Source organism: Esox lucius, chromosome 11, assembly GCF_011004845.1.
Source record: "Esox lucius isolate fEsoLuc1 chromosome 11, fEsoLuc1.pri, whole genome shotgun sequence".
Taxonomy (NCBI): domain Eukaryota; kingdom Metazoa; phylum Chordata; class Actinopteri; order Esociformes; family Esocidae; genus Esox; species Esox lucius.
In genome coordinates, this window is record NC_047579.1 from 41,264,427 (window position 1) to 41,288,197 (window position 23,771).

Consider the following 23,771-nt stretch of genomic DNA (forward strand, 5'->3'; position numbering starts at 1 on the left):
AAAGAGCCTCTCAGAGTGGCAGTGTCTCTCAGAAGTCAAAAGGGGCAGAGGATCACCAATTCCCCCAATGCTGCGGTGAAAAATAGTGGAGCAATATCAGAAAGGAGTTTCTCAGAGAAAAATTGCAAAGAGTTTGAAGTTATCATCATCTACAGTACATAATATCATCCAAAGATTCAGAGAATCTGGAACAATCTCTGTGTGTAAGGGTCAAGGCCGGAAAACCATACTGGATGCCCGTGATCTTCGGGCCCTCAGACGGCACTGCATCACATAAAGGAATGATACTCTAATTGAAATCACAACATGGGCTCAGGAATACTTCCAGAAAACATTGTCGGTGAACACAATCCATCATGCCATTCGCCGCTGCCGGCTAAAACTCTATAGGTCAAAAAAGAAGCTGTATCTAAACAGGATCCAGAAGCACAGGCGTTTTCTCTGGGCCAAGGATCATTTATATCCAAGTTCTAGAACAACATATGCTCCCATCCAGATGTCGTCTCTTTCAGGGAAGACCTTGCGTTTTCCAACATGACAATGCCAGACCACATACTGCATCAATTACAATGTCATGGCAGCATAGAAGAAGGATCCGGGTACTGAAATGGTCAGCCTGCAGTCCAGATCTTTCACCCATAGAAAACATTTGGCGCATCATAAAGAGGAAGGTGAGCAACTAGAAGCCTGTATTAGACAAGAATGGGACAACATTCCTATTCATAAACTTGAGCAACTTGTTTCCTCAGTCCCCAGACGTTTGCAGTCTGTTTTAAAAAGAAGAGGGGATGCCACACAGTGGTAAACATGGCCTTGTCCCAACTTTTTTGAGATGTGTTGATGCCATGAAATTTAAAATCAACTTATTTTTCCCTTGAAGTGATACATTTTCTCAGTTTAAACATTTGGTATGTCATCTATGTTGTTTTCGGAATAAAATGTAGAAATTTGAATCTTCCACATTGCATTCTGTTTTTATTCACAATTGTACATTGTCCCAGTTTTTTTGGAATCGGGTTTGTACATAACCGTACCTTCCTAACCCCAACCTGGAGGACTTAATGGTCAACAGATCCGACTTGTATATAAGTATGTGTGTATTCAATGTTCTTTTTTTCAGTCCTCTGATTTCTACAGATGGGCCCCATGTTTTCCCAATAGAATGCCAAATATCCTTGTGAAAAATCTTTCAGTTTGTCTGTAATGTCTCAAAAGGGTTCTTAAACCTCGGTATGTGGATAATCTTTGAAGATGTTCGACTACAACTAGATATTTCAACTCAGAGTATAATCATATTCAACATCGTTTTCCAGTTCCTCTAGGAATACAGTTTGTAGATTCACCTGAACACTGATTCTATGACTTAATAACCATTTCCTCATGACAGTCTACACACATGTCTAACAGCTCAATGAGCATTCTTTTTCTTGCAAGCATCTTATAGAATTGTTTATATTGAAAGATACGAATAGACGTGCCAATTTTTATTAGTTCATCAACTTGATGGAATAGTACTGGGATGTTAAAAATCTGTTCCAAACTATTATATAGATTGTAGTTGTATGTCCTCTTGACCTTGAGTGAAACTGAAACATTTCATGATTTTGTACATGTCCTTTTCCCTCAAATGTCTTCTGTACTCAGGAGTGATACCTTTATTATTGTCTTGATCTACTATTGACTAGTACTGTAATCTGCTAGATCTGTCGTTTACTCTATGCAGTGTCTGTCTTCCCAATAGGAAAGTTCAACGGTGCACTGCTGGCATAAAATAAGTTGCTGCTGACTGTTACCAATATACTAAGGACTGAAGGACTATTTGTCATTGTTTTGGTAATCAGTGCCAGGAGGGAAGGTGTGTTCTTTCACCTTTACTAGACAGTCATCAATTAGAGAGAGTACAAAAGCCTCCCAGTTATTTCAGAGGTAGCTAGAAGCCTCAGTCCCATCAGTGTGGCAGTGTTGATACCGAAACACACAAACACTTCTATTTTAATTTTTGCACTTCTGTAGCTTTGTTAGCTGTGTGTGTAATTTATAACCCCATTTTCTCCTCTTCACAACATTCTTGTCAAACTATAAACCAAAGCCCATCACAACCATACCTTTTGGTTTTGTCGAATCCAAAGAATGTGGAAGTACATCGTCATGTTGGAACATGCACACTGAAATATCTGAAACACTCTCTACTCCACAATCGATAAAAAAAAAAAAATCTCCCACAATCTTACTGCAGTTTACCACATAGACAAACATATATTAGGAAAACAGAAAGTCCATTTGGTTTGGTTGTCATCTGCAGCCACAAATCTCACTGGTCAGAATGCAGTCATTATAGGGCCAAATTTAGGTTCAAATTACAATGAAACATCAATACAAATGCCTTTATTATGTTCAAACTGCTTAAAAACATTGTACTTAACCTGGAAATTTGAGAGGTAATCTACAAATCGGATAAATATTCTGAAGTACATTCATGGCATATTCTTTTAAACAAAAAAACAAATACAGGCAACCAACATTTAAAGATGAACTGTACAATAATAAGGAAGTTGCATTGATGATAAAGCATGTCAAGAAATATGGTCATGGAAATGCAGAGTGTGACAGTTCGTTCCACACCCATGCAAAAATGTAATTCTAACGAAGCCCCAAAGTGGCCTCTTCTCCTTTTCACCTTTACTTATAACATGAGCAGCAGAATAAAAGCCCCCAGATCGGAGCCAGCAATGGTAGGGACAAAATGTAGGTGAAGGTTGAAACATGGTTTTTTTCTTGGTTTTTGTGCATCGTAACATATCAGTCACACATGAATTTAAGAGGCTAATCAAGACGGAGAGTTGTGTGTGCCTTTACGTTCCCTCTTCAATCCCCTACTCATTTATTTATGTTCGCTGAGATTCTCCTCAGTTCCATCAACACCGACCAGCTTCTATGATGCCTTCCTTCTCATGAACATCAACCTCTACTTCTGAGTAGCTGGATTGAAATCCCTGTTTTCGGAACTTCATGGATGGCCAGTGGCTGTTGCGTCGCTTTAGAAAAAGATCACACAGGTTATAGCAAGGCAAAGGACGGAGAGAGAAGTGTACCTAGAATCTAATAGTAATATAGTCTAATCTAGATAGATTTCAAATCAAGTGTTATTTTTCACATCCAACATGTGTCAACTAATGGTGACATTTTCCACTTCCAGGTCTTTCTCCAAGAAAGCAGACTGACATAGACAAAAAAGAAAGATATTAACACACGGAATATACAGTGCCTGTAATATATTTTTTGAAATGTTGCTAATTTATTGAAAATGAATATCTGAAGTACATAAGTATTCAGACCCTTTGCCATGACACTCGAAAATGATATCAAAAGCATCCTGTGTCCATTGATCATCCTTGAAATGTGTCTAGAACATAATTGACTCTAACAACTTCAATTGATTGGACATGATTTAGAAAGGCACACACCTGTCTATATTGGGTCCCACAGTTGACAGTTCATGTCAGTACAAAAATCAAGCCATGATGTCCAAGTATGCCTCTGAGATTTTTGTTCAGGTATAGATCTAGGGAAGATTATTGAAAAAATTCTAAAGCATTTAAAGTCCCCAGTAGCACAGTGGACGTTATCAATGACAAATGGAAGAAGTTTGGAACCACCAAGACTCTTGCTAGAGCTAACAGTCTATCCAAAATAAGTAACCAAGAACACTACCCAAAACCAGGTGTGCAAAGCTGTGAACGCTGCCAAAGTACTGTCTAAAGGCTTTGAATACTTATATAAATGAGATATTTTCTTATTTTCACAACAAACAACAGACAACAACACTAAGGAATCTAGGCTGACAGAGGTGAATGAATGTGAGCCCTGATGCTGATACAATGCCAGGTAGTCATAATACAAGAGAAATGACACTCCATCGGCTTACCTGGTTGAATAAAGGGGAAACAAATCGAATAAAATACTAACCTGCAGGAGACAGATGGGGGAGGTTGGAAAGGGATGAGCGTTGATGTAAAGTGCCAGCAGGATCAGGGCCACCAGCACCACCACGGCAGCTACCACACTCGCTATGACCACTGTCTGACCTGGCCTGTCGTGCGGTCGTGGGGCTCCGGTCTCAACATCTGACCAGGAGACAGAGACAACAACAAATAACGTGTGAATCCTGTGACACACCTCCATATATTCGCAATATGAACGAAGACATCCACTCACCGTTGCTGCTGTACCGGATCACTGGTTTGGTGTCGTCTGGAGGAAACAGGATGAGTTTCAATACTGAGCAGTTAGGACTCAAACTCCTTCCTTTGTTAATTCCTAGAACTAGGATTCTGTTTATTCTCATTTAGTTGTTAAGTTCCTAGGCCACTCAAATTATGTCAAGCGCTGGCAATATGGAAACACTGACCACTAGAGCATTAAAGGCACCTTTGTGGTTAGTCATCCCATTACCTGGGTGAACAATCATTGTAATCAGATCAGGCGTTTGACATCCCGCAATTGGCCAAAAGTGTCATCCCATCTAAACAGGCTGACATTCTAGGCATCTTTTTTAAGGGCTTTTACAAAAAAAAAAAAGAATCATATCATCCCCATAAAACTTTGAGGGGAAACATGAAAAGCAATTTTTTTATCCACTCCAAACAACACGTGTTGACTTACACCACCTCAGTGTTTTGATAAGTGTGTAAACATCTATAGGACAAGGGGACTTCAAACTTTTTATATTTAGCAGCCCATTTTTTAGTAGAGTGAACTGACGCAAAACCAACGGTCCTGACGAGATTTACATGGTTATCAAAAACGTTGATCCCTGGTAAGCCTTAATAAAACACAGACCTTATTTGAAGTGAATCTAAAACCGCTTACAGGATAAATCAGTTGTGGAATGCGAAAAAGAAACGGCTTTTGCACCAGGTTTTGTGGGGTTAATGATGCGTCAACACATTTTTCTCTATTCTGACCATACAGTGTGGAAATATGATCTGTAAAACCGAAGTGTAACATCATTGCACACGCATTATGTCCATCCTCCAAATGTAACCAACCCTGGCAGGCAAATTCACCCGCTTGACTTACCACGAGTGGCAGGGCCTTCAAGCAGGGGCCCCGAGGGGGTGGTGATGGAGGTCGGCAAAACTGAAGGGTAAACAGAGCTATCTGGTCCTTCCTGGGAATAGTCCTCACAGGTGACATCTTTGGCCTGTATGTGTGCGATGAAGAACTGAGGTTTAAACATGACATGGTCATCAGACCCTGAGTCATTTTACGTGGATGCGCAGCATGTGAACGTTGTCGCTCTGTACCTGCTCCGAACAGCCGTAGTCCAGCCACTCCTGTCTGTGCCTCTCCATTCCATCTGAGCACCTGAAACAGGCAAAAGTGTCTGAAACAAATTAACTACAACCCCTTTAGGCCGGATGAGGTCCGGGCAATGTTCTCCTGCTCACCTCTGGAGGACATTGCACCAGGCACAGCCAGACGTCAGTTTGGACGAGAGGCAGAGATCACAGCTGTCGTGCTGAAGGCAGGCTGAAGTCAGCCGGACCGAGGGAGAGAGAGAGGGAGAAAGAGGGGTTCAGAAGACGGCTGCCAGTTTTAATTGAAACTCTGAGGCTGATGTGACTGGACCTTGGTGAAAGTACAGCATCAGAGACTCAGTGAAGTTGCTTACTAGGCAGTGCAGTGAATTCATAGGCAGAGTAGTTGGTGATCTTGGTTGTATCAACGTCCACCCTATGGTACTCATAGATCATCCGACGTTGGGTATCTAGGGAAGAAATAATGTCAGATTTCAGACAATTTGCATGAAAAATATTTGAGATCAGATAAGTGGATAATCAATCAATCAAATGTATTTATAAAGCCCTTTTTACAACAGCAGTTGTCACAAAGTGCTTTACAGAGACACCCGGCCTTAAACCCAAAGGAGCAAACAACAGTAGTGTTGAATTTCAGTGGCTAGGAAAAACTCCCTAAGAAGGTCGAATTTTAGGAAGAAACCTAGAGAGGACCCAGGCTCAGAGGGGTGACCAGTCCTCTTCTGGCTGTGCCTAGCTGTGTACCTGGGGATTGAAGGGAAGGCAGGTTCACCATGAATGCGTCCGACAACCCTACCCTCACAGGGTGTTCAGGAGAACTTATCATCTCCACTGGTAAAGGTATCTGACAGAACAAGAGACGAAGAACAACAGAGAGAAACAGGGAAACAAGGACATGAACAGTTTATGCAGGAACATTTTAGAGCGCTGTAATTAGATAACAATATTCACTTTTGTGTTTTATTTCAAATTACAGAAGGTGTTCACTAAGAGTAGACACTCCTACTACTTAGGAGTCGGCTATAGAGATGGGTGAACATTTTCCCTAATGCTAATCTTTATGTCTGTTTGCTGCTCTGTTTTGCTGTATATTTGCTACTTATTTGGAAATTTTGTTTTTAGAAAACACTGGCATATTTTCAAATCGTACCCTGAACTAGCCCCTATCTTTAAAGATCTGCCTCAATTTTGTGTGTAAACGGGAAAACATAAGAGACCTTCTGGTCCATGCTGATTTTGCACATCATAAGCCTACACAACCTCCAAAACAGAGGCTTTAAAAGCCCCATACCCAATGGAAAATACAGCTGTCGTAGCTACGCACAATAGTAGCTACGTGCAATAAAACATGCAAAACTACTAGTTTTTGTCATCCTCACACAAAGTAGTTCCCTACACATGTGGGGTACATGCTACGTGTCTGGATCTAAGTAGGCTCATCAGCGTCCATGGCGGGGGTCTCTCACATCTCTGTAGCTGAAGGTGATGGTCCCTGTGTGGTGCAGGGCCGCCTGGAAGGTGTATGCTCCCTCCGCCTCCCTCCCGCGAAGTCTCACCCGCTCCCACTGAACCACAAATGACTCGCCTGAGGTCAGCACAGTGCAGAGATTTCAACCAAAGGTCAAAGGTCATATCACAAAAAGCTGTCTAAATTTGACCCTGCGGCTCACCATTGTCCATGTACTGCACAGTAGACTCCTTGGAGAAGCCGGGGTCAAAGTTAGCCATGAGGGGGGCGATGTACTGTGTCGCTGTCAGCATGCGGTGTGTGACCTCTCCCATGAAAATAAAACCTGGGGAAGGTCAGAGGTCAGGGTTCTATGGATAAAGTAGTAGTAACTGGTAGTAGTTACACTGGTTCACCCTTCCTTTTAGGCTTGATGACAGTAACACGCAGAGTAGAAAGGAAGACATGATCAGTGGATCAATCTGAGAATGGGCAACTGACCATCTGTCCGAAGGGGAGTTAAATGTACCTCCGGTTGCTATGGTAATCTGCCTCAGGTTATGTCCATAGAAGGGGAAGTTAAAGGAGAGGGCAACCCTCTAGAAAATAAAAGAGAGAGAGAAGAAAATTAAATGTGTGTCTAACATTAAATGTGTGTGTATGTGTGTGTATGTGTGTCTGCATGCATGTTTTTGTGCCAAACTCACCGCAGCCTGTCTGTGTGTATTGGACAGAATGCCATGCATTCTGACTTGGCCATGCTGGAAGTTGTTGAGATCTACCCAGAGTTCATCAGTGCGTCGGTCATCTGGGCCAAACCAACTCACTGAGTAATACCTACCGTTGTCCTCCTGTTGGAGACCGGAGACATAGGCACGGCATGGGGAACACAGAATCAGGGTGTGAGAGGGGCTGGAAATGTTACAACGACCAGCAGTGTTGACAGTGAAGACTACATCTGAATGCATTTCCATGTAGACAAACGCACCATCTTAATGAAGTTTATGACTCCATTGTGCTATATAGAAATATAACTGGAGGAAGACAAAGGTGTCGGATTCCATAGAATTAGAATGAATAAAATGGTCATCCCTATTTGAATCAGTTGGGGCATAATGTACTGGAGGCAATTGCAAATAAACCAATAGGAATTAACATCAGGAAGGGTACGTATCAGACTGCACTGTCATTTGTAAAATAAAAGGACATGAGTGCCATCGCAATACCAGGCATTCATTATGAGCTCACCTATATATTTGCCAGTCAAATTACCAGAATTAGAGGGTCCAAGCCTGCTCTATTAATTGTATTCCAAAGGCTGATAGGTTCTAAGGAATAATTAAGAAGGCAAGTTGGCATTCTAAATTAGGGAAGAAGAACTCTTTTAGAAACTCTGAATGTATTTGATTTTAAATGTCAGCCGCAAAGTTAAGTAAATAAGTTGCAGTTTGATTTGTGCACAGTACGTAGCTTAAGGTAAAGCGCTTCAACATTCTCTGTCTGTTCAGTATACGGCCAGCAGGGGGCAGTATTACCCCGAAAAGAATTGAACATGCATTTCCCCCGTATTCGTACACATCTGGCCCACCCTAGAGGCTCCACTCACCACTAGATGTGTCATGTTGTCTGGTAGGGTGTCTATGGTCACTGCTCCTCCCACAGCCTCCCTGACCACCCTGGTGTAGCTCAGCCTCTGTTCTCTGGGAGCCATGTTTGGCTGTGGTGGCATCTCGTGCTGGTGTCCATTTGCGTCATTCCAAAGCATGCCTGTCCAAAGCACGGCGCGTCAGGGACACGGGTCAAGTCAGTGCCAGTCAGAAGACCTGTATTCGAACCTGCCGGTTCACACTATAAGGAAATCAGGCATCTGCTTTCCATTATCACATCGCTCTGAACCAGATCAAGTGTGTATTACTCCATGCCTTGAGTTGGTTATTGTGGGCTGAATATTAACATAGCATCAACATATCTCAGGCTGTGAGAAAATAGTGGTATACATTTCAAATGTTTTGTCCTTTTTACAGAGTTACCACCCCCACCCCAAATACACACACACAGAGACTCAGAGATTTGTTGGCTGACCCATCATCTAATTCTAATATATCAGACCAGTATTTCCACGAGGAATGTTTGTATGTCTGCGAGTTTCTCTCATTTCTCTCTCCTCCTCTTGCATATCTCATGGGCTTTTATGTTCTGTCTTCTAAATCCAAAGTTGTAAGCGGGTTCCCAAGGCTACATATCACATGTTCTGCTGCATTCTGCTTGAACATTATCCAAACAAAAAAAACTGTGGATTAAAGATCCTCTGAGATTAGGTGGGACAAACCACTGAAGACCTCAGCAGTTATCAGATAACAAGTCGTCTCACATCAGTCCGCCTGAGGCCACAATACATCTGGCTGAGCCTCAGTGTGATATCTCCAGTTGTTGTTCTTCAGCGGCCATAATTGCATTTGTCCAGAAATGACAGATTGAGACAAATTGGAGTCATCTGTTAGCCGATGATGACAACAGCACAGACTCTATTTTGGTTTGCTGTTTTATGTATATACACAGTATCTCACAAAAGTGAGTACAGCCTTCCCATTTTTGCAAATATTTGATTACATTTTTTCAGGTGACAACTCAGAGGAAATGACACTTTGCTACAATGTAAAGTACTGAGTGTACAGCTTGTATAACAGTGTAAATTTGCTGTCCCCTCAAAATAACAAAACACACAATCATTAATGTCTAAACCGCTGGCAACAAAAGTGAGTACAGTGAAGTGAAAATGTCCAAATTGGCGCAAAGTGTGAATATTTTGTGTGGCCACCATCATTTTCCAGCATTCCCTAACCCTCTTGGGCATGGAGTTCACCAGAGCTTCACAGGTTGCCACTGGAGTCATCTTCCAGTCCTCCATGACGACATCACAGAGCTGGTGGATGGTAGAGACCTTGTGCTCCTCCACCTTCCAATTGAGGATGCCCCACAGATGCTCAATAGGGTTTAGGTCTGGAGACATGCTTGGCCAGTCCATCACCTTTACCCTCAGCTTCTTTAGCAAGGCAGTGGTCTTCTTGGAGGTGTGTTTCGGGTCATTATCATGTTGTAATACTGCCCTGCGGCCCAGTCTCCAAAGGGACGGGATAATGCTCTGCTTCAATATGTCACAGTACATGTTGGCATTCATGGTTCCCTCAATGAACTGTAGATCCCCAGTGCTGGCAGCACTCATGCAGCCCCAGACCATGACACTCCCACCACCATGCTTGACTGTAGGCAAGACACACTTGTCTTTGTACACCTTACCTGGTTGCCGCCACACACGCTTGACACCACCTGAACCAAAAAAGTTTATCTTGGTCTCATCAGACCACATGACATGGTTCCAATAATCCATGTCTTTAGTCTACTTGTCTTCAGCAAACTGTTTGCGGGCTTTGTTGTTGTACAGACCAATTTGATGCAGTGTGTGGCGTATGGTCTGAGTACTGACAGGCTGACCCCCGAGCCCTTCAACCTCTACAGCAATGCTGGCAGCACTCATACGTCTATTTTCCAAAGACAAACTCTGGATATGAAGCTGAGCACTTAACTTCTTTGGTTGACCATGGCGAGGCCTGTTCTGAGTGGAACCTGTCCTGTTAAACTGCTGTATGGTCTTGGACACCGTGCTGCAGCTCATTTTCAGGGTCTTGGCAATCTTCTTATAGCCTAGGCCATCTTTATGTTGAGCAACAATTCTTTTTTTCAGATCCTCAGAGAGTTCTTTGCCATTAGGTGCCATGTTGAACTTCCAGTGACCAGTATGAGGGAGTGTGACAGCGATGACACCAAATTTAACACAACTGCTCCCCATTCACACCTGAGACCTTGTAACACTAATGAGTCACATGACACCGGGGAGGGAAAATGGCTAATTGGGCCCAATTTGGACATTTTCACCTAGGGGTGTACTCACTTTTGTTGCCAGCAGTTTAGACATTAATGGCTGTGTTGAGTTATTTTCTTCAATGTTGTCACATGAAAAGATATACTCAAATATTTACAAAATTCCATCTTCCCCTCAATACGGTGCAGTTGTCCTGTCCCCTGTGCAGAAAAGCATCCCCAATGAATGATGTTTCCACCTCCATGCTTCACGGTTGGGATTGTGTTCTTGGGGTTGTACTCATCCTTCTTCTTCCTCCAAACACGGCGAGTGGAGTTTAGACCAAAATGCTCTATTTTTGTCTCATCAGACCACATGACCTTCTCCCATTCCTCTCCCATTCCCATTCAAACAGGTGCAGTTAATAAAGCCTTAAAAACTAACAGGTCTGTGAGAGCTGGAATTCTTACTGGTTGGTAGGTGATCAAATACTTATGTCATGCAATAAAATGCAAATTAATTATTTAAAAATCATACAATGTGAGTTTCTGGATTTTTGTTATATATTCCGTCTCTCACAGTGGCAGTGTACCTATGATAACAATTATAGACCTCTACATGCTTTGTAAGTAGGAAAACCTGCAAAATCGGCAGTGTATCAAATACTTGTTCTCCCCACTGTATATATATAAATATATGAACTCAACCGTTCAAATGTTTGGGTCACTTAGAAATGTCTTTGTTTTCCATGAAAAAATATATGAAATTTGTTTGAATAAGAAATACTGCAAAATGAATAGGAAATATAGTCATTGACAAGGTTAGAAATAATGATTTTTAATTGAAATAATAATTGTGTCCTTAAAACATTGCTTTTGCCAAATAAATCCTCAATTTCCAGCAATTACGGCCTTGCAGACCTCAATTTGTTAAGGTAATCTGAAGAGATTTCACCCAATCCTTGCTGAAGCATCTCCCTCAAGTTGGATAGACTTGAAGTGCCGTTCCTTAGGGTATGGCATGGCATTGCAAAATAGACTGATTGCCTTCCTTCTTTTAGATCCCTTTAACCCTGAACAAATCTTCCACTTTACCACTACCAAAGCACCCCCGGACCATCACATTGCCTCCACCATGCTTGACAGATGGCGTCAAGCACTCCTCCAGCATCTTTTCATTTGGTATGCGTCTGACAAATGTTCTTCTTTGTGGTCTGATCACCTCAAACTTCAATTATTCTGTCCATAACAGCTTTTTTTCAATCTTCCTCTCTCGAGTGTCTATGTTCTTTTGCCCATCTTATTCTTTTCTTTTTATTGGCTAGTCTGATATATTGCTTTTTCTTTGCAGCTCGGTCTAGAACAGTGGTTCCCAACTACGGTCCTCAAGTACCCCCAACAGTACATATTTTCATTGTAGCCCCAGCCAAGCACAGCTGATTCAACTTGTCAACTAATTATAAGGCTCTCATTGAGTTGAATTGGGTGTGCTTGTCCAGGGCTACAACGAGAATGTGTACTGTTGGGGGTACTCGAGGACCGGAGTTGGGAACCACTGGTCTAGAGGGCCAGCATCCAAGAGGCGCCTCTTCAGTGTTGACATTGAGACTGGTGTTTCGCTGGTTTTCACTCTAATGTATTTGTCCTATTGCTCAGTTGTGCACTGAGGCCTCCCAGTCCTCTTTCTACTCTGGATAGAGCCAGTTTGCGCTGGTTCTGTGAACGGAGTTCTACACAGCATTGTACGAGTTCTTCAGTTTCTTGGGCATTTCTCACATGGAATAGCCTTCATTTCTCAGAACAAAAATAGACTGGCGAGTTTCAGAAGAAACATCTTTGTTTCTGGACATTTTGTGCTTCAAAATCAAACCCACAATTGCTGATGCTCCAGATACTGAATTAGTCTAAAGAAGGCCAGTTATATTGTTTCTTTAATCAGCACAACCACAACAGTTTTCAGCTGTGCTACCATAACTGCAAAATGGTTTAGTTATGATCAATAAGCTTTTTAAAATTATAAACTTGGATTAGCAAACAAAACGTGCCATTGGAACACAGGACTGATGGTTGCTGATAATGGGCCTCTGAACGCCTGTGTAGATATTCCATAAAAAATCTGCCATTTCCAGCTACAATAATAATTTACAACATTAACAATGTCTACACTCTATTTCTTATCAATTTGATGTTGTTTTAATGTAAAAAAAAAACTTACAGATAGTTCCGGAAATTTTATTTTAGCTGTTTACCAAAATATATTAAAGTTACAGTTAAATAATGAATTTGGGCTTAAAATGCAGTCTCTCAGCTTTAAATCTGAGAATATTCACATCTAAATTGGAACAGGGGTTTAGGAATTACAGCTCTTTAATATGTAGGCCCCTCTTTTTCAAGGGACCAAATGCAATTGGACATTTGAGTCAAATGCTGTTTCAAAGACAGGTGTGGGCTATTCCTTTGTTATTTCCTCATCAATTAAGCAGGTAAAAGGTCTGGAGTTGATTCCAGGTGTGGCATTCACATTTGGAAGCTGTTGCTGTAAACACAACATGCGGTCAAAGGTGCTTTCAATGCAAGTGAAACAGGCCATCTTAAGGCTGCAAAAAAATTGCATCAGAGATTGCAGGAACATTAGGAGTGGCCAAATTAACAATTTGGTTCATTTTGAGAAAAAAAAGAACGCACTGGGGAGCTCTGCAACACAAAAAGGCCTGGACGTCCACGGAAGACGACAGTGGTGGATGATCGTAGGATCCTTTCCATGCTAAAGAAAAACCCCTTTACAACATCCAGCCAAGTGAAGAACACTCTCCAGGAGGTAGGCATGTCATTATTCAAGTATACTATAAAGAGAAGACTTCACAAGAGCAAATATAGAGGGTTCACCACAAGGTGCAAACCATTCATAAGCCTCAAGAATATAAAGGCCAGAATGGACTTTGCCAAAATCATCTAAAAAAAACAGCCCAGCTCTGGAACATCATTCTTTGGACAGATTAAACTAAGATCAACCTGTACCAGAATGATGGGAAGAAAACAGTATGGAGAAGTCTTGGAACGGCTCATGATCCGAAGCAAACCACATCATCTGTAAATCACGGTGGAAGCAGTGTGATGGCATGGGCATGCATGGCTTTAAATGGCACTGGCCATTAGTGTTTACTGATGATGTGACAGAAGACAGAAGCAGACAGATTAATTCTGAAGTGTATAAGGATATCGTCTACTCAGATTCAGCCTAATTCAACAAAGTTGATTAAACTGCGCTTCACATTACAGATGGACAATGACCCAAAACATACTGCAAAAGCAACCCAGGAGTTTTTAAAGGCAAAGAAGTGGAATATTCTGTATCACCTGATCTCAACCCATTCAAACATGCGTTTCAATTGCAGAAGACAAAACCTAAGGCAGAAAAACCCACGAACAAACAACAACTGAAGACAGCTGTAGTAAAAGCCTGGCAAAGCACCACAAAGGAGGAAACCCAGCGTTTGGTGATGTTCATGCACTCCGGACTTCAAGCAGTCATTGCCAGCAAAGGATTCTCAACAAAGTATTAAAAATGAACATTTTATTTTTGATTGTTTTCATTTGTCCAATTACATTTGAGATCCTGAAATATGGGGACTGTGTATGAAAATGGTTGCAATTCCTAAACGTTTAATATGATATTTTTGTTCAACCCCTTGAATTAAAGCTGAAAGTCTGCACTTCAATTGCATCACCATTGTTTCATTTCAAATCCACTGTGGTGGCTTACAATTATGAGAATTGTGTCAGCGTCCAAATATTTCCGGACCTAACTGTATACATATAGAGAGACAGAGAGAGAAACAGGCAAATTTGGAAAGTTGAAAAGTTGAGTGCAGGAGCAGGCGGATATCAAACCCACACAGTTTATGGGTGCCGGAGTAGAAGTCTTTGTGGGATCTGGAATGTATATCTGAGGTGAACTGTATCCATGAATTTCCTATCCGACACACCCACAAGATCTGTCAGATTTTGTAAAATACCTACATAACCCGAGTGGGATCCGAGGTCAATCTTAACCAGGTCATGCCCTTCTTTTCTTCTTTGGATATGGCCAAGGCAGTAGCTAATCTAAAAATATGCTAGAGATAAGGGTTAATCTGATCTAAATTGTGTTGGATACATATCAAACCTAAATGTATCCAAAAGACAGGAAAATGCCTGTTCGATTCCCACAACAGCCATTAGACCAAATAGTCATAACTTTTCACATTAATTTTGTGATGGTTCGGCCGATTAAACACACGGTTTATGCTATTTAGTTTAGTTTTTTCTGAAAGCTAATTTAAAACATTGAGACAAGTGGCCTTTATTGTAAGAATGCAGTATGCATCTCTCTCCAAACTGCGCTCTGTCATACGTAAATTTTTGTGATTTAAATGTATTTGTTAGATATACGATTGTTTCAGCATATCCGTTACCCGGCTTGACTCACATATGGGAGATTTACACCATGAGATTTGTGATTTAGGTGAGGCCACTGGCAACTTTGTTATGTTGCGTCTAGTTGGTTTCTTCTGTGGTACTTGAGCGGTAGGCAGCAAGCAGGGGGGCCCAACCTACGCATCTAAAAACAGGCCCCTGAACACTTGCTCTGATGGCCCTCCAGTGTCACGTGTTGCTGACAAATTTCTGACGGTAACTTCCAGACAGTGTTTAGTCGAGTTTCTTTGTGCAGTCTGCTCATTATCTGTTGCCATTGCTTTTGTTGCCAGGGGTCAGACATTGCTATGTCGGTATTTCTTCTGGCTATATTTCAAAGTGTTTGACGTGTGGCGAAAAAAATATATTGTTTTTGTGTATGCTACATTTAATTTCTGAAGCCTTTTGCCAATCTTGCATTCTTTGTGAGATTGAGGTCTATGATTTATAACAGCAGAATGTTGTGCACAGGACATTAGACATTCTTTTGGTTCATGTACATTTCTATAGAATAAAGTTGCAAGCTGTCAAGATCCATCTTGAAAACCTGATGCTGTCTGGCACACTTTTGGGGGATTGCATTAAGTCATCTAAATTTATGCTATTACATATTATTTTGGAATGAACCATTCCTTTAAACCATGTTTATAGACATATTTGTATTCATTCTGTAGAATATTCAGAGTATTCAGAATTTGCTTAAGAGAGGTCAACTTTGACTACTTCCAAATTTTCTTTTTGGCATTGCACTTTCTTATCTGAGAGAATTAGAATCAAAACATGAACAAGAATGCAGGCTTGTATTTATTGTTACAAAAGACACTCTGGGGATAGACCCAGGAGTACAGGAAAGCATATGACTAGCAACACAATCATTTCTTCTAATGTAGAACATGATGTGTCCCCCAAGCCGAAAAGTTTGCGCTCCCTGATGTAAACAGCTTATGGTTGCGCACCTTTTAGGAATGTTTTGTCTGAAAGGGTGGGCGTGTTTATGACATCACTTATACTATATAAGCGTGTTCTCATGGTTCCCGCTTCAAGCAGAGTGTCTTTTCTAACCCTAATTTTTGTCTCCTTCCTGTACTTATACATTTACTGTTTTGTCCTTTGCTTTCAGTAAATGACAGGAAGTGTTCGAATGACGGTAAGCGTATGGCAAACAAAAAAGCAAAGAAATTCACTCTGTGAAGCTCACTCTTCCCGGTGGAACCGCCATGAATATGCCGTGGTTAGCATGGCTACCGCGAAGAGTTCGTCTCTGCTGCTCTGGCGATTTTCTCCGGAAAGAAACTGGTTGAGCAGAACAAGCTGAGTTGGGTAACTGGCGGATCCGATATGATCCTGCTCGAAACCCCGTACTCAAACATTTGTTCCTCTTTTACTTGATATCGGTAACTAACCTGATATCAGCACACGTTCGTGCATGACCGACTTCAGGAAAGGGTAGCATATACCGCTTAATTGTAGGTCTTTTTGAACGTCTTTTCTTGTGAACCGAAACGCACTGGTGAAAAGTGCCGTCTTGCAGAGCCCAGTGAGCTAACGAGAAACCCGCAAACCGAAAAGACCTGGACTGCCCAACGCTAAGATCCAGTGTACTGATCGAACTAATGAAACAGAAATACTTTTAGGGAGGCTACAAACTTAAATCATTGACTGACGTAAAATCGTCGCTGACAGCTTTTAATTGTTTAAATAATTGTATATTAACCAGCACGATTTAAATTAAGCGTCCATGTTAACGCCTGCGTTTGTTTATATTTTTTGTACTCTGTTAGGTTGCGCCGGATGTCAGTTTCTATTAACACCTTCCACAATGGAGTGGAATCGAAATGCGACGTAGCAGCTAAAGTGTATCATAGTAACCGGAGGTTTACAGCCCAAATTTTAAGATATCTTGGTTTGCTGTAAAGTTAGTTTTTAAAATTTTTTATTTTTTTTGCTCATTCTGTGGAATGCAGATCATTTTCAAAAATGTATGCTGTCTCCGGTCGGAAATGCTCTACACATTTCCAACAAGTAACGGGCTGGTTGCTGAGGTGGCCTCCACCCTACCCGCGAGATACTGACGTGTTTATTGTCCACTCTTCACTCAGTGGCTAGGTGATTTCGATGGCCAGTTTGGTGCTATGTAAGAGTGGTGTGTGCTGCTGTGCCACCTTGTAGGCTCCATGTCTTTTTCTTGATTATCAGGTCACTTCATTAAACCTTCTAAGTGTTTTGGTACAACTTACCTAGAGTGAAAGATCAGATTCCTGCTTGACACTACACTGGTCTCCTGTCGTCCCCTGTGATGTGGGCCCTGTGACTGCTAGTCTAAAAAGATGCTTGAGGTTAGAATGTTAACAGAAACCTAAACCGCACGCTGAAATAACCTCAAGTGGGATGTGTGTTGGCCTTGACTTGATGCTGGTTGTGTGTTGTTTTTTGTTTTTGTTGCTTTTTACATTAAATGGCAATAAACAAATTGGTGGGTGAACTGTTCACTGGTAATGATGGAAAAAGTTGTTTTTATGGTTATATCATATTCTTAAGTGTTACCCTGATGCATCTCATCCTAAAATATGTGGAATGAAGGTCTGAGGGGAAAATATGCCAGTTGCTCTCCCCATGAAAGTGGGTTTTGTTCTAGTGATCACTTCACCAGTTCTTAATGACATTCTAACCCAGAGAGTCATCTTGCAGTCCAGCATTACTGGCAATATATTCACCCCACCAGCACAGCCCAGAACTGTTGAATGCATCAGGTCTTATTTTCTCAAGGTTGCACATGATTAAAGGCAACCAGAATATGATATTTGTCATCACCCTTTGTTTTGTTACAGCTTGAAAGTAATACTGGGTATGGAGACATGCTTTGAAAAACAGACTGTGAAAGACAAGGTCCTCATTGTTATAAGGTGCTCAAGGCCTCTCTGGGATGCAGAAGTTAGGCTGGCCAATTCTCATTTTATTCGCCCAATAACGTCAGCCCTTGACATCGCAATTTATTCTGATCTAATATAATTGGTCAAGACCAATTAGAGAAAACAATATACAGTGCTGTGAATGAGGTTTAGAGGGAGTCTGGGGGTGTTTGATTTTTGTTAGTATGCACTGTAATCATACATGCTGTCATCAAGTGGGGAAAATGTTATCCCCCTCTAAGTCAGTGTAACGATAGGGATAATTAGGGTCAGCTGTTTGAGTACTTTGTTTAATTACCAAGCCTGATTTGGGCCAGCCCTACCTAATACAAATAAGTCACATCAGCCCTGACTATCAGTGACGTTGTTAGCGCACACTCATTATAGAGGCACATCAGAGCTCAATCAGCAGGCATTACGAAATACTTGTTTGTTTTGTACTACGCGTGTAGGACCGTCATTTCCGAGAGAATTTCTCCAAGGTGTAAATCATCAAGGAAGTCACAGAGTACACTGCAGTGACATCCAGGGACCGGCAAGCCTCCCTTGCCTCGGCTCATCCATATTTGGATGAGCCAAAATAATCAAAGACAGAAATGGGATGCAAGGTGGAAATCATTACTCGTTTAGAACATGAACATTTTAAATGAACAGATTCAGGAATACTGCACTTCACTGTAGGAACCTTATACCAGTGGTTCGGTGTAGTGGGGTGCCTGTCTTTTGCTGCATCAGGACTGGGTAACCATTAATTCTACAGGATCTTAGGCCATCTATCAGTGTTGTGACCTGAAGTGAGACTGGCTAACAAGACACTCAGAAACACACAAGACACTTGGGTGTTTAGGAAAAATAGTCTTATGATTAACTAGTCAAATACTTAAACCCTGGTAAGATGGCGTAGCAGGACTTCAAATGAGCCATTCATGCTTGTACACCCACACATCTCTGAGGAGAAGCTGTTTTGCATGGGGTTTCAGTGATATTTGTTTTTCGCTGTAATGTAATGACCAACATATTGCAGGTATCAGTGCGATGTGTACAACACTGTTCGGCTTTTTGAAGACGCCCTGTAACTGTTGATTTTATAAATCAGGGGTACTCAACTCTGGACCTCAAAGCTAGTTCCACTCCTTTTTCATTGCAACCCTCTAATCCGGGACTTATACATTTGGACACTAGGTGATACGAGGGGCACTACGTTATTTAAGATGCTCTGAGAGCACAGCAATAGTGGGTCAAGTCACTAGTGACATATGGTCTTTGTGTCCTTACTCTTCCCTTTGAGCAGAAACGTGTTTTTTTGCGTTGTTTTTGCCTGTTCTTTTGTCTGTTTGCCAGGACAGCAGCATGTTATGGGGATGTGATGAGGCGGGACTTTTCTGAGGCGACGTCAGCCCATTTTCCAGTGAATTGAGTACTCCAAGTGGGGTCACCTCCCAGATGGGGGAGGGTGAGGATAAAGAACCGTTAAGACTTAGGCTGGTGTGACTAATTACTGACTATTGTGTTAAAGAATGTCTTTAAAGCAACACCCCGGGACGAGCTGTCATGTACTGGAATGCCTTATGACAGATGATACGACAAGAATGAATAGTACTTCAACATAAACAAGCTGTGTTTGGAATGAAAGGCCATCACATTGAAGGTCTGGGTCTGTTTAAAAACAGTCTTTTGTCACCTAGTTAAAAGTACCGTCTTTCATTCACTTTAATTGTCTGAGACGGTTAAAGGCCAGGCACAACAATTTAAAAGGACTGAAATGGGTCCAGACAAAACAAATGCAACGGGAGGGAATGTCACCCACACTCAGGGCTGAACGGCAAACTGTCATTGGCCGATAGGCAGACAAACCGTCTTTAGCTCTGAGCACTAAAACCCCGGTACCATGAAACCACAGCCGTTATTTCTAGGCCTGTTCCTTAGAGTGGTCAGTGAGACCGGGGGTGAGAAGGCACACCCTTTCCTGCCTGGGAGAGGCTGCCAGGGCTGGCTTAGGATCAGACACAGGGCACAGTTTACTTCCACAACTCCACTCAGTTTGGCAGCTCATATACATACAAACACAGCATCATACCTGAATTGAAATCTCTGCAAACTGCTGACCAAAATATGTTCTTATTGCGTAATGTTGTGAAATGTTTTCCTTCAGCTGTTATTATGGCAGATCATTGAAATGTATGTCAATATTAGGCTCTGTGCCCCAGGTTGTTATTCATGTTTAACAAGCGAGTCCAGCAAAGTTTTTACCCTGACACATACCGAATGCACACACAAACACCCCCACTCGCTACAGCTGCAGTAGTAATTGTGGGTTCAGACCCACAAGAGGAACCAGCAACCATCCAGGGCGGCAGATTGCCTAGTGGTTAGGCCACTCTGGTTAAAATCTCCAGCTGCCGAGGTGAGAATGTAACTGTGCCCTTGGGCAAGGGACTTAACCCTAATTGCTTCTGTAAGTTCTGGATAACAGCGTCTGCCAAAATCACTAAAAGGCTAAAATATAATCTAGAACGCCAACAGAAAGCAACTGGGAATGGTCTCAATGTCGTGTATGTTGCCAATCAAGCTAAATGTCTTCACATGAAATATATTTGGACCCATTTCCAATATTAGTAAGACTTGGTGGGTGGCGTGAAACATGAAAATGTACATGGTGGAGCTGGTCAGGGCTGTTATGCTGAAAAAGTGATTGTCAATCCTAAAAAGCAACAAGATCTCATTAGGAAAACAAGAGATGAGTGATGACCTCACACTTCCTCTGTCAGGGTGAAACCCAATCTCTGAGTGTATGAGGTAAAGGAGATTCATTTGGTTTTTACTTTTATGATAAGACAAAGCCCATGATGAAACTAAGTCAGGCGTCTCAGTGAGGATCAGGGTTGAACTATGTTTTTCCCAATGACAACATCACATCATTAGAAAATAGCTTTCTTAAACTCTGCCAAAAAACAAAATGTATGATTTTAGGTAATTTGGTCTTCCTGTCCCTACTCCACAAATCTTTCCCTGTCAGAAGTGTCTGCACAGATGTCAAAAAGGGCCTCACAATTGCTGTTGCAAGTTTCCACAACAATGAAATTGCTTCTTTAGATTTTGGTCACAGAGATTGAACGTAACCTTTAAAAAAAATTATCTTTTCAGGCTTGGCACCTAAATGTCTGGACCAGACAAAAGTAATTTAAGTTAAATTCTCAACAGGACAAGAGACAGAGAGTCAGGTTCTGAGGTCAGCAGTCAGTGTGTTTCAATACATATTTATCCTTCACTGTTTTTATAATTTTATTTAGATATTGCAGATCTTAGGTTTGACATGATCCAATTTCAAATAGCTTTTGTGTATGATTCAAGTAAAAAGAGTTTGAGAAGGACAAATATTTTAGCTCAGTGAAGAGCGGATGTTTTGAAGGTGGCAGATCATATCCGAGAAGGACAAATGGGAAGAAATCCTGTCCTTAGGAAATATTGGAGAAAAATATAAAACTATCAATTGAGTCAACAGTGTAAAGGGAAATCCAACAAATTTTTTAGGTGACAGTTACTTCCAGAATCATGGGCTGTCTCGCAAAGAAGAGAGAGAGGGAGAACTGAAAGCAGTGATGGGTCTGGTTATGGTAACATTAGGATTTATTGAGAAGTGAGGAGGCCAATCAGTGGCGTGTTTACTGGTGCAAACATGTATTAACTAAATCTCACAAAAGGCTTTACAAAGCAGAAGATATCACAATGTCATGCATGCAGCCCTCTCTGTCTATCCCACCTCAATGCGGTCACACTAAAACACAAAAATACATGTTCAACACAAGCACATGAAAACAGACAATTTGTCCTTTTTCAGGGACCTCCTTTATGGCTCCATTCCTCAAGTGTTTTTTCTCTTTTGATTCCCCTCTCCCACCCTGGACTGACAGACTTCTAAAGCAAAGATCGAGGCAGTAAAATGTCCAGATCTAATTTTAAGCAGAAGCGGTGCTGTTCTGTGGGTTGTTATTCTGAGTCATATCTTTGCGTGCATGTTTCTGGAAAATAGTATTTTGTTATGGTTAAACTTTCATGGTGAACTAGGTCATTAACTTTTGTGCCCCAAAAAAGTATATGGGTATGCCTATTTGAAAACACTCATGAATACACACTGTTTTCCATATACAAATTAGTGCAAGCATTGTCACCGAGGACATCTGTCCCTAGGTCATTAAAGCCAGGAGGTATATATTAAGAGATGATATGTACTGTATACATGCCTGTTTATGTTATAGAGAAAAATGTGTTCTTTCCTTTGATTATAAATTGCTGTGACATGATGGAGGTGTGAGGAAAGAAGAGAGGATGACATGTAAAAGGATGAGACAGGAAGAGAATAGGATGCTTTAATTAGATTACATTGTATGGAAGAAAGTAACAGATGTTAGTGACCTGGGGGGCACATAGGGAAACCGGAGAGAGGGATTCATGCGGGAGGGGGCCAACAGGTGAAGAAAGGGACGATAAGGTGAGAAAAGAGGAGGTAAATTACTATAATAAGCTAGATGGAGAACATACCTGTTTGTTGCTGAGCCCAAACTTTCCCCAATTCTGCCTGGGAGAGACAAAGGAGTAGCAGTGCACCGAGACACATGTTGTTCCGTGATGACAACAACCCACGGCTTTATCCCTCGTTTTCTTCCTTCTCTCTCTGTTCTGCTTTAACAACACAGTTTCCCCTGGTCCCAGTCATCCTGTAAGTTCCCTCCCTCCCCAAAGGCTCTCTCCCACTTACACGCTCTCAATGCTGTCCTTCTGTTGCCATGGTGACCACAAAGACAGATCAACTGATGGGGCGCAGCAGAGCTGAGATGAAAGTTTTCTCCCATGTCCTGCCCCTCTTGTGCTTTCAATCCATCATTTTTGCTTTTGCCGTGCTCCTCTGTCCTGCTACATTACATCCATCTTTTGAACAGGATTCCAGTGAAAATAATCAGAAATCATTTAGCAGTCCTTGCTCTTCTCTGTGGCAATAAGTAGTGAAAAAAGGTTCATGCATGCCATTGCACCTTCCAGCCATGAACAGTAAATAGCGCCTCCCTGTGTTTAGACAGGACTGCTGCAGAAAATAAGTACCATCAAATAGTTTCTCCATTCCATTTTTTTATATATGAAAAAGTGAATATAAACTGCTCAAAAAAATTCAGGGAACATTTAAATCACACATCAGGTCTCAATTAAGGAAATATATTAAATATCAAAATATTTACTGTACATTGTGTAATTCTTTGAGAACAAAATTATGCAACAACGATCAGTGGAAACCTAAATCACTAACTGACTTGAGGGCTGGATTCAAACTCATATTGAAAAAAATGTAAACAATTGAAATCACAGGCTGTTCCAACTTGTGTGAATTTAATCATGGCAACTCATAATGTGACTCAGTAGTGTGTATGGCCCCCACGTGCCTGTATTCACTCCTGGGGGATCTTCTCCCAGACCTGGATCAGGGCCTCAGTGAGCCCTTGGACCGATACATAACATCCCAGAGGTTCTCAATTGGATTCAGGTCTGGGGAACGTCAATGGCATCAACGTCTTCGTCATCCTGGAAATGAGGCTGTGCATTGTCCTGCACCAGGAGGGACCCAGGGCCCACTGCACCAGCATAAGGTCTGACAACAGTAAATAAGGTCAACCCCCCAACTCACCCCACCCCCACTAATGCAATTTCCCGAAGAGTACCTAGGCCACATATGGACAAACATGTTTTGTCTAGTAAATCTATTATTTGACATATATTTTCCTCAGTTTCCCT

The 23,771-nt window shown here is 41.6% G+C and overlaps 1 protein-coding gene across 3 annotated transcripts; it reads right to left on the reverse strand.

Moving 5' to 3' along the window:
* Positions 1-860: 860 nt before the first annotated feature.
* Positions 861-22,717, reverse strand: LOC105013305 (plexin domain-containing protein 1-like). 3 transcript variants are annotated; one of them, XR_828231.3, is made up of 15 exons: positions 22,530-22,717; positions 8,375-8,535; positions 7,476-7,619; positions 7,298-7,367; positions 6,992-7,114; positions 6,788-6,906; positions 6,066-6,165; positions 5,675-5,770; positions 5,451-5,532; positions 5,307-5,367; positions 5,080-5,203; positions 4,216-4,251; positions 3,967-4,124; positions 3,465-3,562; positions 2,965-3,035 (listed from the first exon to the last, which is right to left on the reverse strand). XR_828231.3 is itself a non-coding variant. In XM_010874746.4 (14 exons), exons 1-14 carry the CDS (start codon positions 22,603-22,605, stop codon positions 2,916-2,918), a joined length of 1,470 nt encoding a protein of 489 aa, XP_010873048.2. In that variant the 5' UTR covers positions 22,606-22,716; the 3' UTR covers positions 861-2,915. The 3 variants fall into 3 exon arrangements, 2 of the variants coding, with proteins under 2 accessions (XP_010873048.2, XP_019906193.2); XM_010874746.4 differs by lacking the exon at positions 3,465-3,562 and having other exon boundaries at positions 861-3,035; positions 22,530-22,716; XM_020050634.3 differs by lacking the exon at positions 3,465-3,562 and having other exon boundaries at positions 861-3,035; positions 8,375-8,616; positions 22,530-22,616.
* Positions 22,718-23,771: the final 1,054 nt, after the last annotated feature.

Excerpts from the sequence above, each read along its gene's own strand:
- LOC105013305 (XM_010874746.4), bottom strand. The coding sequence starts at position 22,605 with ATGTGTCTCGGTGCACTGCTACTCCTTTGTCTCTCCCAGGCAGAATTG. Across the intron at positions 8,536-22,529 it reads TTGGGCTCAGCAACAAACAG|GCATGCTTTGGAATGACGCA; the intron begins GTATGTTCTCCA and ends TGCTTTGGACAG. Across the intron at positions 7,115-7,297 it reads GATTACCATAGCAACCGGAG|GTTTTATTTTCATGGGAGAG; the intron begins GTACATTTAACT and ends GACCTTCCCCAG.